General features: G+C 34.8%; 1 protein-coding gene across 6 annotated transcripts in view; it reads left to right on the plus strand.

The window, feature by feature from the left end:
* Window positions 1-17466, plus strand: part of Znf800 (zinc finger protein 800) — a 46390-nt gene that overhangs the window by 10895 nt on the left and 18029 nt on the right. For 5 of the 6 annotated variants that reach the window (XM_076913629.1, XM_076913632.1, XM_076913630.1 and 2 more), the window contains exons 4-5: window positions 4572-4715; window positions 7244-8936. In XM_076913629.1, the coding sequence (XP_076769744.1) occupies window positions 4572-4715; window positions 7244-8936 (1837 nt within the window). Of the gene's footprint in view, window positions 1-4571; window positions 4716-7243; window positions 8937-10206; window positions 11939-17466 lie in introns of those variants that run through there. The other variant, XM_034519608.2, reaches the window with a different exon arrangement.

Consider the following 17466-nt stretch of genomic DNA (forward strand, 5'->3'; position numbering starts at 1 on the left):
CTTGCTTGATGATCTGTTAAGCAGTGAGTTCTAAGGTAATTTAAGAAGCTAAACAGAAGAGAGTAATTATTTTTTAAAAAGAAATAATTTGGATAAACTCAGCACGACTCTTCCTCAGGATTGCAAGTGTGATGAACTTCATGCTGCTATCTAGATTTCCATGCCTGTGTCTCAGGTGAGGAGGAGTGTTAGTGTGACAGGCTGTGACTGTTTGTGACAAAGCAATCAGAAAAGTGGTAGCTGATTTTTTGAATAAATCCATTCTGTTATGATGGAAAAAATATAGCATCTTAAATGGTGGCTGAAACCTTTTAATATCTGTTTGTGCAACAAGACACATCTTAGTTTTCTCATTTGTAAGTCTATAGCATTAGAAAACCATATATAGAGAGTTGTTAATAAAGTCATCCGGGCATTGTCCTGAAGATAGGAACACAGCAGTGAGCACCACAGGGACCTCTTCTTTTAGATATCATACACAGTGGGGAAACAACCCTGACTAAATGCAAGATAGTCTGCAGCTGGGATGAGAAGGGCGCTGGGAGTGCAGGTGACAGATTCTTCTCAGGGAAGGCTTCCTGTGGAAATGACTTGTGACCTGGGGTCTGAAGGTATTATGAGTCAGAACAGGAAAGGGGGTGCTATAGTGCAGTCACAGGGTGATGGCACATAAAGGGCAGAGGAGCAAGAAGACATCGGCTGTATTTCTGACCTAAAAGAATTTGGTGTGCCTAAGTAATTGGCAGGTGCGTGCGTGCGTGCGTGCGTGTTTGTATTTTGAAGTAAGTGTTTATAACTGATAGGATAGAGAAGATAACTTTTTTTTGTGCCTATTGGGAATAAGTAACATGCTCACTACTAAATAGAACTAACTAGGAATAATTAAAAAATTAATGTTTTTCTTTTTTTTTTTAAATCAAGAGATCCTAGTGGACAAAGTGACCTAATTTAAGGAGATAAATCTTTTACTTTTATACCTTACTGTTTATTAATTATAACCTCATGTTTACATGAGATTGGCAATGCTTTAAATATGCTGCTATTTGCTTATTTAAACTTAAAGTTAAATTTAAGTTAATTTTAAAATTATTTTTAATTATGTTTATATGTTTGTGTGTGTGTCTAATGTGAGTACAGTAAACATGTACTCTGTAGATACCTGCAGAGGCCAGAGATGCTAGATCCTTCTGGACCTGGAGTTGAAGGTAGTTATGAGCTTCCAGATGAGGGTTCAGAAAACCAAACTTGCATCCTCTGCAAGAGCAGAACATCCTCTTACTCATATAGCCATCTTTCTAACCCCTTTAGCTGAGTTTTTTTAGTTAAATTGATTTATTTTTTTCAATCATTTTTCCTTCAGTGTCAACTATTTTTTAAAAAAGATTTATTTATTTTTATTTTATGTGTGAAAGTCTTTTGCTTTGCATTCATGTTTGTGCACTGTATGCATGCCTGGTACCTGCTGAGGCCAGAGAGGTTGGTGGATCCCCTGGAACTGGATTTATGAGTGGTTGTGAGCCTTTATATGGGTGGTGGGAACTGAATCCAGGTCTTCTGCAAGTGCAGTAAGTGATTTTAACTGCAGAGCCAAAAGGTATAGCCCAGGCTGTCCTCACTTATGATCTCTTGCCTCTGTCTCTTTGCTATATCCTGTAGGTATATTCACCACACTAGGCTCTGCTCACTATTTTTTAAAGGCAAGATTCAATTTCTATTTTGGGTATAGTAGTTCTTTTACTTTAGAACCAGTATATAAAATTTTCCCTTTTTCCCCCCTCCCTATATTCAGCTACATTTTATGAAACCAAATGTTTATCTGTTATAGAGGCTTAGCTGAAGTATTTCATTTCAATCCTTGGTTTACCTCACATAGTATGGTAATGACTTTGGGGCTAGATAGGAACCAAATATATTAGTTGACTATCATGAACTCCTTAGTGATGGGAAATGACTAGTTTTGTTGTTTGGTTCTATGATACAAGATAGAAGCTTTAAAAAACCCCGCAGATGTTAGATAGCTTGTTAAGATAATATAACCAGCCAGGTAGTAGTGGCACACGCCTTTAATCCCAGCAGAGGCAGGCAGAGCTCTGATTTTGAGGCTATCCTAGTCTACAGAGCTAGTTCCAGGACAGCCAGGGCTACACAAAGAAACTTGTGTCTCGAAAAACAAAACAAAACAACAACAAAGTAACAACAAAATCAGAAAAAGAAAAAAATATAACTAGATAAAATCAGATTAACAAATCTTTTCTGTAGCGAGAATTCTGAGAATTTGATTTCTTTAAAAAACACAGAAATATTAAAAGAATGTGGTTTAATCCAGGTGTGGGGATATGGGGCTGCTTTGAAGCAGCTTTCTATGATTTGCCTTGAGTTCTAGCAGCGACATGGTTTTGCCAGCTGCTAATAGCTTCTGTGGTTGTTTGGAAATCTGGGGACTTTTCAGAGGGCATATAATGCTAGGTTCCCGAGAGGCTGGTCATTACAGGGGTTGGTTGTAGTTTGTTAGTTGTACTAAAAGAAGAAACAAGAAGAAATTAGATTCAAGGATCTCCCTCTCCTCTCCTCTCCCCTCCCCTCCCCTCTCCTCCCCTGTCCTCCTCTCTCCTCCCCTAAGCCTCTCCTTTCTACTCCCCTCCCCTCTCCTCTCTTCCCCTCTCCTCCTTTCTTTACTTTCTAGTGATCTAGTCAAAGGGGGTTGAGATCAGTGGTGGAATGGTGGGATAAAGAGTAGGAAAAAGAAGAACACACAAAAATAGAAAAGTCTGGCTACACTTATCAAGTTGTATTATCTTTTTACAATAGAATTTTGAGGTCTGGCCTATTTTTAACATAATGATAAAATATACTCTTAAAAGTTAAATATAAATATAAGTTGCTAAAGATTGGGTTAGAAACATTGAACTTTTATAGACCCTACGTTTTTCTTTTTATTGCTTCTCTCTTATGGTATATCCTAACTCTAGGCTCCTCTTTCCACTCCTCCCAGTCTCCCCACCACCCCCCACCGCTTCTTTCTTCCAGATCCACTGCTCCTGTTTCCCTTTAGAAAAGAGTAGGCTTTCAAGTGATACCAACAGAACATAGCATAACAAGATGTAATAAGACTAGGCACAAACCCTTATCAAGTAGGAGGAAAAGTGTCCCAAGAGCAGGCAAAAGATTCAGACACCCTCACTCCCACTGTTAGGAGTACCACAAATACTCCAAGTTAAACAACCATAGCATGTGTACAGAAGACCTAGCACAGACCCATACAGGTTGTGATTGACATTTCAGACTCTGTGAGCTCCTATGAGCACTACTTAGTTGATTCTGTGAGTTGTATTTTGGTGTCTTTGACCCTTCTGACTCCCACAATCCTTTCGTTCCCTTATCTGCAGGCTTCCTGGAGATACATCTAATGTCTGGGTGTGGTAGACCCTACAATTTTAATTACACTATGTTAAGATAGTTTATATTCTTCAGCAGTACCAGAGCTTCATAGACAGGCAAAAATGCTTGTTAAATGACAGAATATTCAGTACTTAAATGATCTTAAGGGTATTATTCAGGCTACCTTCTCAATGAAAGTAACAAAATTAAGGGATTTATATTAATTAGTAAGTTACTATAGCAAAGACCTGTAAGAAGTAAAAATAAAGTCTTGTTTGTGCTTTATTCCTTGTGGATGTTTTAAAGTTTTGATAATTTTTTTTGCCATTTTTTCTTCTGTGTCTTTTGATCTTTCACCACAGTGTTTAGATTTCCCTAGATCAGTAACATTTCTCTATTATTAGAACTGAATTTGTGGTTATAAATGGTAGGCTTGGTCTTGGCTGCTTTGAGGGTTTATAATGTAATTAGACCACAGTAATTATATTGATATATATATTAGAATTGGGGCAAGATTTCTTATGGATAAAAGCTTGAGATATATAAATTGATGGTGTTATCAAGGAGCCTGAGCAAAATTCAGAATTCCCTCTCAGTAGGGGAAAAGGTTCTCTGCTTTATCACCAAATGCATAACTCCATGTTGGACCAGAGGCTGAAGTAATGTAAACCTAATTTTAAATGGATAGTCATAGATAATCATGTGGTAAAAACCAGATCTTTAATGAATTAAGAAATGTGTTAAAAAAAAAAAACTCAAACCAAAATCCTCTTATTTTTCATTTGCATGTTTAGAAAAGAACTGCCAGAATCAGTAGAAATGTGAAGAAATGATGAGAAACATTTCTTGTGTTTCCAGAACTTGAAATGATAATCTCTAGGGAAGGCTCTAGGGATTTATTTTCAGTGCTCAATCAGATGTCAAAACCACTGCCTTGGAATATCCAGTGAATTGACTGACTACTGAAATAGGAGAAGGACATCAGAGTTTGGCTGTCTAAATTGCCAAATCATAGTATTTGCTTGGAATTTATCACTTAGTTAATGAATATTCTGTGGTAGAAAATAGCATTATATGTGTTTTGTTTTCAGAGTAAATGTGTTTTTGGAGTAAATGTGTTTTTGGATTATCAAGTTAATACCTTTTTAAAAATGCAGGTCAGAATTAATTTTTATATATTCTTTTCCTTCCAGGAACCAAGCAACTTAAACATATTTTATTAAAAGATGTGGACACTATTTTTGAATGTAAATTATGCCGTAGTCTCTTTAGAGGATTACCAAATTTAATTACCCATAAAAAATTTTACTGCCCACCAAGTCTCCAAATGGATGACAGTAAGTTTTATTCATATATGCAATTATACATTTTAAAGTTAAGTATTTTTACTGCTTCTATGTATTTTTGCATTAAAATGGAATTGATATATAGTTATAGGTAATTTATTGATAAATATGAAACATTTGACATTGTTATATTCGCTTTCTTTGATACTACTTTATATCAGTGTTTTCATTTGTTTTTTCCTAATCTATGAATTTAAATGTGTGAATATATTTATTTATTTGTATTGAAATATTGAGGATTTTTTTGAGTGTCTATATGGGTCATATATAGCTTAGTTAATGTTTGAAAGTTAGAATATTAATTCTGTCTTTAAGGGAGCAATTTAATAGTATATTTTAATTTAACAGCTTGTTGCTAAATATGATTGATTACATTCTCAGACTCTCCTTAAGTAAATGAAAATGCTTTCAATAAGTAGCAAAGAATGGGTAAATTACTTGATATTTCGAGAATGGCAGAGAGCATTAAAACTATTTATTAACCTTTTAGTATTTTCTGGATCTTAATATGAAGATTATATTCATTCTTAGTGAAATTTATTTATATATAACATAACCAGTATTAGGTTGAATCTAGACAAACAAGATTATTACTTTTTGTGATTAAAGGCAAGTTAGCAATGCTAATAGTCTTTGTGGAACCAAATGTTTTTTTAATGTAATGTACTTGTATGAATAAATAATATGTAGTGTTATATTTTCTTCTTTTAAAGAATTTACATTAATTTTTTAAAACATAGTAATACGAGGTAACTTCCTTATTTCTTGTTCAGGGATTTAAACTTTGCAGATTTACAAAATGAGATATTTATTTTAGTAGCATGGTACCATAGATACATTGTGGAACATTTTTCAACTTAATTCAACTTTTTTGTTTTAAAGTTTTTTGGTTGGGAGATATAATGTAAAATTTGAATAATAAACTATTTAATTGTTAAATTATGCTAAAATGTATTATAGTGTTTATATAAAATATTTCATGTTTAGAAATTTTTTATATAAAAAATATGGTCATATTTTATGGGAGATTAAGATAATATTCTTCATGGTGCTTTATCCATCCTGGGTTATGGAAACTTTGGGTTGGTTATGCTGGTCTAAATCTTTGAGACTAAAAGTAGTAAAATTTTTATTGTTTAAGATACTTTATGTGCTTATACTGGATCATATTGAGCTTTTTATTATTGAGCTGTAAATTAAAAGGTAGTCTAGAGAAAATAGTTTAAAATCTAACATTTTAATTAAAGTGGTATTTGATTTCTTGGTATCCTCACTGTATTAAGTTATAGAGGTAATTTACATAGTACAATTGATAAATGGAGTTGCCAGATTTTTGTACATTATTCTTGGCGGCTCTACATATACTTTCATGAAAGTATTATCCCACTGCTATACTATTTACAAAAAGAAATAAGGGATGGGAAGATGGCTGGCTCATCACAAAAGCTTGAGGATCAGAGTTTGTGTCTCTAGAACCTATATACATGCAGAGTGGGATGGTGGACTGTCTGTAACTTCAGCCTCAGAAAGTGGAGACAGGGGAATCCTCATGCAAGCCGACTAGCAAGACACATTAGTGAGTTCAGGTTCTAAACCTGCCACAAGGAATAAGGTGAAGTGATGGAGGGTGACTCACCATCAACCTTGGGTTTCCACATGCATACACACATGTACCCTCATATGTAAAGATATACACACCAAGCACACTCATGAAAATGAGGAAAAGGAGAAAGGATGAGAAGAATTACAATGGATTAGGTCGTGACTTCTAAGTAGTCATTAGATAGTATTATGTGTGTAACTGGATTTTAGAATTGTATGTGGAAGCATAACTGATGCCAGCTGGCTTTGCTGCAGAAGACTTACTTTATTTGGTTGCCTATTGAAGGGGTGGCTATTGCATAAATAAGCAAAACTAGACTAATGGATAGTTTTTAACCAATTGTTTCATTAAAATATTATTATGTTGAGAAAATTGTGTAAGACTGGGTTTTTATACCTCATGCCATTTATGTTGACATGCAAATATTTTCTTATTTTTGTGAGATGTTCAGCTGTTTCAGTGGACAGAATCTGTATTGTTTATTAAGGCTTACATTAACTAGAACACTACTATATTGTATTAAAAATCATATGTATAGTAACATCCTTCCTGATATTTTATCCATTCTGGGTTGTAACAACTTGAGTTGGCTCTGGTACTCTAAAATTTTCAGACCGAAAAATAAGTGATAGTATTTTTATTGTTTGGGGTGATCCATGTGCTTGTGTATTTTATAACAAGGGAACTTAGAAGCAGAAGTAGCTCTTCAGATTATACCTTTCTCATTTGGTAAATTAAAGCAAAGTTTTAATTTAGTTAATAACTAGGTTTTATGTTCACAAAATGCTGAAAAGTAGATAATGCTATAAAAAGATACATGTACTACTAAAAGCTGTTTCATTATATATTTTAAAATCTTAGAGGGTTAGAACAAGTTTAATTCTTTCAGGTTAAAAACAATTTTTTTTCTTAACAGATCTTCCTGATGTAAATGATAAGCAAAGCCAAGCCATAAGTGATCTCCTAGAAGCCATATATCCAAGAGTGGACAAGAGAGAATATATTATTAAGCTAGAACCCATAGAAACCAACCAAAATGCAGTGTTTCAATATATTTCAAGGACTGATAATCCTGCTGAAGTGACAGAATCAAGCAGTACCCCTGAACAAACTGAAGTTCAAATACAGGAGACAAGCTCGGAGCAGCCGAAAGCAGTCCCCGATGCAGATACAGAGGAGGTGGAGGTCATAGAGCCTCCTCCTGTAGAGACAGTAGTCGATGAAGCCACTGCTCCCACTGAGGAGCAACCTCAGGAATCACAGGCTGACTTGGAGACGTCTGACAGTTCTGACCTTGGTCACCAGTTGATATGTTGTCTTTGTAGAAAAGAATTCAATTCTAGACGAGGTGTCCGTCGTCACATTCGGAAAGTACACAAGAAAAAGATGGAAGAACTAAAAAAATACATTGAAACACGAAAGACTCCAAACCAGTCTTCAAAAGGACGCAGTAAGAGCGTTCTAGTTTCATTAAGTAGGAGTTGTCCAGTTTGTTGTAAATCATTTGCTACAAAAGCGAATGTAAGGAGGCATTTTGATGAAGTTCACAGAGGACTGAGGAGGGATTCAATTACTCCTGATATAGCGACAAAGCCTGGGCAACCTTTGTTCCTGGATTCTGCTTCTCCTAAAAAATCTTTTAAGACTCGAAAACAAAAGTCTTCAAAGGCTGAATACAATTTAACTGCATGCAAATGCCTCCTTTGCAAGAGGAAATACAGTTCACAAATAATGCTTAAGAGACATATGCAAATTGTCCACAAGATAACTCTTTCTGGAACAAACTCTAAAAGAGAGAAAGGCCCTAATAATACTGCCAGCAGTTCAGATGTAAAAGTTAAAGTTGAGCCGGCAGATTCTGTAGAGTCTTCACCCCCTTCCATTACCCATTCTCCACAGAATGAACTAAAGGGAACAAATCATTCAAATGAAAAAAAGAACACACCGGCAACGCAGAAAAATAAAGCTAAACAGGACTCTGAAAGCCCTAAATCAGCTAGTCCTTCAGCTGCAGGTGGCCAGCAAAAAACCAGGAAGCCAAAACTTTCAGCTGGCTTTGACTTTAAGCAACTTTACTGTAAACTCTGTAAACGCCAGTTTACTTCCAAGCAGAACCTGACTAAACACATAGAGTTGCACACAGATGGAAATAACATTTATGTTAAGTTCTACAAGTGTCCTCTCTGCACTTACGAAACTCGACGGAAACGTGATGTGATAAGACATATAACTGTGGTTCATAAAAAGTCATCTCGTTACCTTGGGAAAATAACAGCCAGTTTAGAGATCAGAGCTATAAAAAAGCCTATTGATTTTGTTCTAAACAAAGTAGCAAAAAGAGGCCCTTCAAGGGATGAAGCAAAACATAACGATTCAAAACATGATGGCACTTCCAATTCTCCTAGTAAAAAGTATGAAGTAGCCGACGTCGGTATTGAAGTGAAAGTCACAAAAAACTTTTCTCTTCACAGATGCAATAAATGTGGAAAGGCATTTGCCAAAAAGACTTACCTTGAACATCATAAGAAAACTCATAAGGCAAATGCTACCAATTCACCTGAAGGAAACAAAACCAAAGGCCGAAGTACAAGATCTAAGGCTCTTGTCTGGTGAGGAACAGTTACAGAGTTTTGTTCCCCCTCCCCCTCATCGAACTAAACAAAATCATTTGGCCATAATTTATAGCTGGTTCCATTTTAACATATTTTTTTTCTTCCATAAATCATATGGCAGTAGGAACTGCAAGAGGGATGGTTATTGCTTTTATCTCTCAGTGACCTTTTTTCCAGTAGTTTGGGAACAAAAGTTGATTTCAGAACTTGCCTTCCACAGGACAATGCAATATAGCTGTAGGTAGATGACACAGGGTCAGTGCTTTTGTTTTTGTTTTAATGTTAGAAGATATATACATTTATTTCGGTCTATGTTTACATAGAAATCTCGTGTTTAACTTGCACAGGTTTAATTTGACTCAGTCTACTAATTTTATTTAGTCTACTAATCCTAATGCATTGTAGGAAAGTTAAATATATTAGAATGAATTTATGAAGGAGATAATTATAGGAAAAACATTTTAAGGCATTGTAATTATTATAAAATTTTTAATGGTTAAATAAGGACTTAGAAAAAAAAAGCCCAGATGGAATTTAGAAAAATTAACATTTATTATTTACTTTTAGCACATTACTTCCGGAGGCAGGGGTAAAGTTAGTATACACAAGTTTGTTTTTTGGGGGATTATATGTTAGTGAGTTTTAAAGTTTTGATCTATAGGGAAAGATTTTTTAGGTACATATATTCTTGTTTCTCTTTCTGTTTAATAAACTTGTAAGTGATCATTTCAACGTAGTTAGTATTACTCAGTAGTGGGGGTTGTGTGTGTGGGAGAGGGGAAGAGAGAGAGAGAGAGAGAGAGAGAGAGAGAGAGAGAGAGAGAGAGAGAATGAATGAATATGAATGAGAATGACCAAAAGGAAAGTAAAACCCCTCGTTGGAAGAAAAAATAATTTTACTTTTTAAAAGAAGTTTTGGAACAAATTAAATATTATAAAAGGTGATGTAAACAGGGAGTAGACCCTCTATACTTGGTTTGGTAAGTCTCCATAGTTTTAAAGTTTGCTTGCAGCACCTATGCTCCCTGCAATTAGACATTTCATGTCCCTAGTATTACATACGTTTGAGATATAGCCCCTAAAGTAAAATTCTTAGTTTCAGTGCTTAATATGTTAATGTTAATGTGGTTTGACTATCACACTGTTTTTACTTGTGTGGAAAACTTAAGATGAAACCATCCTTTAGTAGTCATTTCTGTTGTGTGATTTGAAGACGAGGTTTTATTGGTAAACTCAAAAGTGTTCATTTATTCCTGTTTCTCCTCAGATAACTTCAAGTGATGTACGAAAAGGTTTGGAGTTCATTTTTGTGGAAAGACTTTAAGTTGTTAGAACCACTAAACGTCTTCACATGATACTATGAGGAAAAAAAAGAACATTTTCATAAAATTTCAACTGTAACTGCTGATTTCTGATTAAAAACAATAACCATCTAACCAGTTTCTAAGGCAATGCCCATTCCAGCACTTTCGAGTAGCTGTGATATTATATATTGTCTTCATAGACCTTGAATATATGGTCTACAATTTCTACAAAAATGTTGGGAATTTCACTTTCCAAATAATTTGTTGATTAAAATGATCAACAACCTGAAGGAAATAATAGTTTTCAATTGATATAAACTTTGTGTTTTTAGTGGTTTAAGTTTATTTTGTTTTATATGCAAAATTTTATCTAGATTGTATAGCTAAATATGATTTTTGTAGAGAGTATGTTGGTAGGATCAAAAGACAAATTAGTATCAATACATTATGAATATTTAGTAGCCTACTGAATATTTATAATTATTTTGAATCCATTTAAATTGAGTTTTTCTTTAGCACTTAAATGTTTGAAAGTTTTATTCTGAAATATATTCTACAAAAAGTTCCAGTTCATTTTATGCATAGATCATTATTACATTTATCATTTGTAAACAGCTGTTTTTATGAAAATTAAACATTCCCCTATTTTTCTTTAAATTTTATATAAAGCACTTTAATGATAGATGCAATCTTACTTCTCAGTTCCTATTTTTTTAAAGAACACATTTACTACTGTTTATATGAAGGTAATAAATAGCTTACTTATATTTTATAGATGCAGACAATCCATGTGCAACCACTTTTTATGTTTCTATTTTATTTCTTTAAATGTTGCTGGAAAGAAAGATAGGGGTGTCCATCTTAATTTTTTTCTCCCAAGCAAAAATTTTAAATGACCAGTTTAGGTAATATTTGATTCCTACTGTAAAATTGAAAATAATGAATTCTTGTCCATCTTTTGTAATCAATATTTTAGGAAAAAAAGAAATACATCTATCTTTATGAAATTTTGGGCAGGTTTTTGTGTATCAATATTTTGTACTTTTAGGGAATATTTTATTTTTTAGTAATTTGTGTCAAAAGTAATTTGTTAAAAGGTACTGCAGAAAATATACCATGTTTTTATATAGGTTCACAGCTGTACTTAGAATGGACCTTGTCCATCTGTATCCTTTTTGTATAAATTTTTTAATGTCAAAGATCTAGAAGGTCATAATAAAATGCTTCTATAGGTAGAAAAACATTTATCCTTCTCAGTGCTTTGCACTAAATATACTGTGAAAGGAATTTAGAAAGACTGTAATTGTTGCTGGAAATGTTCTATATTGAATGTACATGTTTATGTTGGAAAAATGTACTATATGTGATGAAATAAACCAGACTAAAAGTTATTTCAGCTAAATGTGCTTCAACACAGGTACATTGGTTGAAACTTAAATGTTTTATTATCAAACCTACTCAGTGACTATGAGCAGCTACACTTGAATTATATCCTGATAGTTTTATTTTTAAGAAGTAATGATTTCTCTTTAATTTAAAAACAGATTACTTTTCCACAGATGGAAAGTTTGTACCTATAGGTCTAATGTTAATTACTAATAGTATAATATATTTAGGGACCAAATGTGTAGTAGGTGGCATTTAATTTATAAACATCTTCATTAGTTGCACATTATTAAACCTGTATTTTTGACATTTTCAAGGTGTTATCTTTTTGCGCATTTCTACACACAATACATCCTCTTTTGACCTTTTCCAGTCTGTTTTGCTTGTTAATTACCATAGAAAAGTAAGAAAAACAGCTTGATGTTGGAGGATGGAAGAAAATACCAGAAGTTCTTCTCTCCAGTTAGGAGCTTCACAGTTCTATTCACAGTATGCTTCCTCCTTAATAATTCTTGTGCCGTAGAACAGGACCTTAGAGGAAGAAAACACATGTTCCTGTGTCTTGAAAGGATTTTTTTCTAGGCCATTATAGAGAAGAGAATGCTTTGTCAGAACTTGCCTGAATTAGAAACACCTAGGTGGTGGCATTTTGTCATAGTAGACAGAACAGAGGCTAAACTGGGACCAGTTTAGAACAAACAAAGGTATTTGAAAGTATTTGTTCCTCTTGTTCTTCTGACTTGTGTCCCTACTTTTTGGATTAATTGTGTTGGAACTTTTCTGCACACAGTCTATATGAACAAATGTTCATATTACTTTCTATTACTGTAGTATAAAGTGAGTTAATAGTCATCCAAAACTGGTAATTTATATTTAGACTTGTCCTTGATTATAAAATTGTATCCACTTTAGGTACTATTTGATCAAGAGTTTTTTTTCTAAGCCAGATATGATAGCACATGTCTATAATCCAGCACTTAGGAAGCAGAGGCAGGAAAATTTTAAATGACCACTTTAGGTAATATTTGATTCCTACTGTAAAACTGAAAGTAATGAGTTCCTGTCCCTCTTTTGTAGTCAAGCTTCTAGAAAAAAGAGATATATCTTTATGAAATTTTAAAATAAAATTTGTCAATAATTTATCTTCCTTCCTAAAGACACCTTCTCTTTCTAAGTGTGATGTAAGAACAGAAACAGTAGCAGATACGGTTTTATACTTCAGCTTATTTGGATTAGATAGTATGGGTGAGAACTGGATGAGGAAGTCTGGCTGAGAGTAGACAAGTGTTCATCAGAATGTACAGACTGACAGTGGAATAAATACACGGGTGGGCTTGTTCGCCTTTTACTTTAACAAGAACTTCTTGCAAAATATAAATTATTTATTAAATTTTAACATAGTTTTGCTTGTACGAAACCGAGTTTTTGGTACATGCAGGTTGCTTTACTGTTGGAAAGTACCTTCACATTTTTAAAAAGTATTATATTGATTTCTAGGCAACAAATTTTTCTACTATGCTTTAAAAGTATGTATGCAGCAGTGGAAAGCTGTGGTTTGTTATGCCTTGATATTGTGAAAGCAGAGACTTACCATATAGGTATATGACCACACACACACACACACACACACACACACACACACACACACACACTCATTCCCTGTTGTGACATGACAAAATATCTTCAAATAGCATGATGTAGAAATGTCCCTATGATTTAGGAATTTGGTTAATAGGTGCTGTGGCCCAGGAATATTTTAGAGTCTTATTTTGGAGTTCTAAAAGTTACTTCTCTAGTAGAATTCATAGTCCATTATGAGGATTATGATTTAGCTATAGTTATTAGAGCTGATCTGAAGCCAACTCTATGTAGTATCCATAGGATACATAGTATAATGTTGGCTCTGCTCTTAGACAAAAATACTCCTGTGCTCTGTGCTTTTCTTTACCCCCCCACCACCACCCCCCCTGGTTTTATGAGCTAAAATGTAAAGACAGGCAGCCTTAGAAGCAGCTTCTGAGGCAATAGGCACATGGTAAACTGCAGAATGGGACATGCTTTCCTTAAACTTACTAACGAGTAATTTCCCTTTCTAATTCATCCATCCTTTCTAGTTTTTCTAATTTGTGTTGTATCATTTTTTTCCCCTAGCTTCTAGCTCTTACCTTGCCTTTTCTCTTCAGTTTGATTAAAAGAGATCATTAGTCCCAGAGTGTTAAAGTATTTGGGGAATTAAGAGCATGTGGCTCATTTTCTTCTGAATCTTTGTTGTTTTCACACTGGATTTAGGAGGAGGAGTGTTTTCAGGATTCTTTGCCTATTTTTGATAACCATACATTCAGAAGCACAAAGAAAAACTCAAAAACCATACGTGCATCTAGTTACAAAGAAAGCCCAAAGATAGAGGTTTTGGTGTTTGTGTTATTCTGCAGTCAGTTGGTTTGATTGTATATTTTTGATGTCAGGGGACTGATTGTGTCTTGAGTTTGTACAGTACCTAACATGTTCTGTATATCTAAGCCCCTAAGTGTTTGCCTTGCAGCTCATGCTGGCCTCACATTCACAGTCCTCCTAACTTAGCCTTCCTAGTGTTGGGAGTGCAGGTGTGTGTTGCCATCTCTGGTTCTCTCTCTCTTTATTATGTCAATATTGGTGAGTTTTGCTTACCTCTAAGAAAAGTTTATGAAAATAAAGATAAGTCCTAGTGATAGCTAATAATATTTATGCAGTACTTGTATACCAGGTACTCTGCTAACACTTTACATGCATAATGCCTCTAAACTCTACTGATAGACTTGTCAAGTAAGACCTGTTTCTTCAGTGTTACTATTTTACAGAAAGAAAACTGAAGCTTGGAGAAGTTAACATAATCAAACCACATACCTACTGGGAAGTGTACACCCTTAGTCAACCCGACCTTAATGTTTACACAGTTCATCAAATGCAGTGCAGTTGGCTGCATAGTTAGCTTACTGGTAGCTTATAATGAGCTGGAGCTAGACTAGTTGTTAAAATTTGGATCCACAAATTATTTCCCACATGAGCTCTGTAAATTACCAAACAGTTTCTGCTTTAGTTATTTCACCTATCAAATTGGACCAGTATCTTTTACTTCATGGCCTCCCCCCACCCCCACTCCCGCCAAGGAGAAGATGAAAACTACATGCAAAACTCTGAAAACAGTGCCTGGCTTGTTAGTTATAAACGTTAGATTTTAGCGGTTTTAGAGAAGACTTGAATGGCACGAGGCAGATGGGAACTTTATTATTACTACTAAATTAAATTTAGATGGAAACTTCTGCATTGGAAGAGATCTTTGTTACACACCAGTTCTGTTGCTTTTGTACTTAATTTGAACAAAAACCCAACATAGTTGCTATCAGTTATCCTCTAATCAGATGTTAGTAGCGTATCTTTCTTAAAGTTATTTTTTTCATTGCTCTTAAAAAGATTCTAGGCAGTTTCAAAAAAGAATGTTCATTGTAAATTAAGCTTTGTTTTTATGGCCCTTCCCCATAACCATCCATCTGTTCCAAAAATCTTGTTGGCATCTGTTCTGACACACAAATATTTTTGGTCATGTGCAAAATACTGACATAGAACAAATACTAATTGAAAAACATTGTTGGACTTTTAAAAATAATACAAACCTTATGGATAAGTAGTACTGTGTGAAGGCATTTTCTTATGGACAGAATAGATTTTTCAGTAGCACTCTGCCTGAATTGGGTATGTCTGATGAATGTGTTACGAAGAGATAAACGGCACCTATCAGAAGCCAGTCCAGTGGTAGTAAGTAATGGCAGCACTCCAAATTTCAGCTAAGGTCCTGCTGTTAAAATTACCTGCTGGGAGAGTATGCTCACAAACCTATTCTTGATCTTGTTTTTTGGCCTTGGAACTTTTGTTGTTCCAGTTTGCATCTCGGTGGGTCTGGGTGAATCATTGAAATCTTAAAGCAATGTGGCTTCTTTTGTTATTTTTTGTGGTAGTACTGAGAATCGAGTCTAGAACCTTATTATGGATGTTAGGCAGGTGCTCTACCACTGAATGGCATTTTTAGCCCCTTCTCTTTTGATAGGGCCTCCCTTTGTGCCTTAGAGTGGCCTGAAACTTGCTATATAGTCCAGGAGGAACTTGGACTAAAGATTATCCTACCCCTCAGCCTCCTGGGTGCTGAGATTATAGGCTTAGGCCCTTCATGATCTGGTACTCAAATGCTTGAGTCTAGTATCTGAGGCATATCTCTGGCAAGTGAAATAATCTTTAAGAGATAGAATGATATGGTTAAATAATCTGCCTCTCAGAAAAACAAAGATCCTGTTTAGATGCTTGAGCAATAATAACTAGCCTGCCTTTATTGTTCCATGTAGTCTGACAACACATTTAGAGTATCTAACAATGTTATGTTCAGATGAGATATTACTATGTAAGACTTAACTTTAAGAGAATATAATTAATATGGTATAATATAAGAGAATATTATTATAATTAGGGTTTTGAATATGGAACTTTGATCCCTTTTATTTGAGAATATACTGAAAATAAATTAGCTGTGAGAAACAGAACCATATCTCTCAGTTGGACATTCTCAGCTCCATAAATATTTTTAAGAAATAATTGAGATTCTTGTTGGGTAGTAAGGCGCCTTGGGAATCCTGAACTCAAAAGTATGTGCTAATTTTGACTGGTAGCTTTGATTTTGAATGGGACTAGAAAAGGAAGGAGAAAAAGGAATGGTGCACTAGAGAACAGGGACTGAAGTAGTAGGCACAGCTGTACAGGAAAATGAATTACAGGGTGGGATGAGGGTTGGGGGTCTATGGAAAGAAGCTTCTTCTAGATTTTACGTAGAGGTACTTAGAGAAATAGGAGTTTCTGTAGAAGAGTTGTTTTCATGTTTTTTTGCTTATTAAATGTATGGAGTTCCATGGTATGCTGCCCACTGGGCATCTGTGGGATTTATGTTGAGAATATCTAATCATTAACTTTTGTGTGGGCAGGGTTCAGGGTGCGAGATAGGCCAGTGGGTCTTCACTTTTCCATAAGACATCTTCATCTTTTCCAGTTGTCATTTCTGTCCTTGACCACCTTGACTAGTCAACATTTATTCAGTGTCATGCTAAGAAAAACAGTTCATTTACCACAAAAATTCCCGCACAAACATTTATGCACACATAGAATAAGGAGCTTTTAAATGAGATAGTTTTGTTTCTTATAACTACTCTGGAGCTCTTGTTAATATTGAAGTATAGAATTTATAATGAAGAGTTAGTTTTTGTGTGTGTGTGTACCTGTTTGTGCACATACATATGCAGGCCAGAGATTGACATCAGGTGTCTTCCATGATTGCTTCTACTTTTATATTTTGAGACAGGTCTTTGACTGAAGCTAGCTTGGAGGAATCTATCTGTTTTCCCAAACTCCTATACCTGTACTAGAGTTGCATACACATGCTTCCATGCCTGACTTTTTATGTAGATGCTGGGGTCCTCAGGGTTGCACAGAGGCACTTGCCTCTCTCTTCTGACCTAAGTTGCTAATTTTTAAGGTTTATCATTCTTTTTGAGCTTCTCTCTCTAGACTAGGTAGCTAGGGTTCATTAACATAGTATCTAAAGCACAGATACTGTAAAATAGATGTGAGAATCAGAAGCTTGTATTGCCAGCTGCCACCCAGCTTATCTAGTATCTAAAAACTGCTGTGTGAGTGTGTGTGAGCTCAGAAAACAGCTGTTAGGATCTTTCATTCCTTTCCTTGGTTGCAAGCACATAATTTGTTTGGCTTTTTATCTGGTAAGGGGAGGAGGTTTTTCTGAAAGTTTCATGTGAGGAACG

Source organism: Arvicanthis niloticus, chromosome 15, assembly GCF_011762505.2.
Source record: "Arvicanthis niloticus isolate mArvNil1 chromosome 15, mArvNil1.pat.X, whole genome shotgun sequence".
Taxonomy (NCBI): domain Eukaryota; kingdom Metazoa; phylum Chordata; class Mammalia; order Rodentia; family Muridae; genus Arvicanthis; species Arvicanthis niloticus.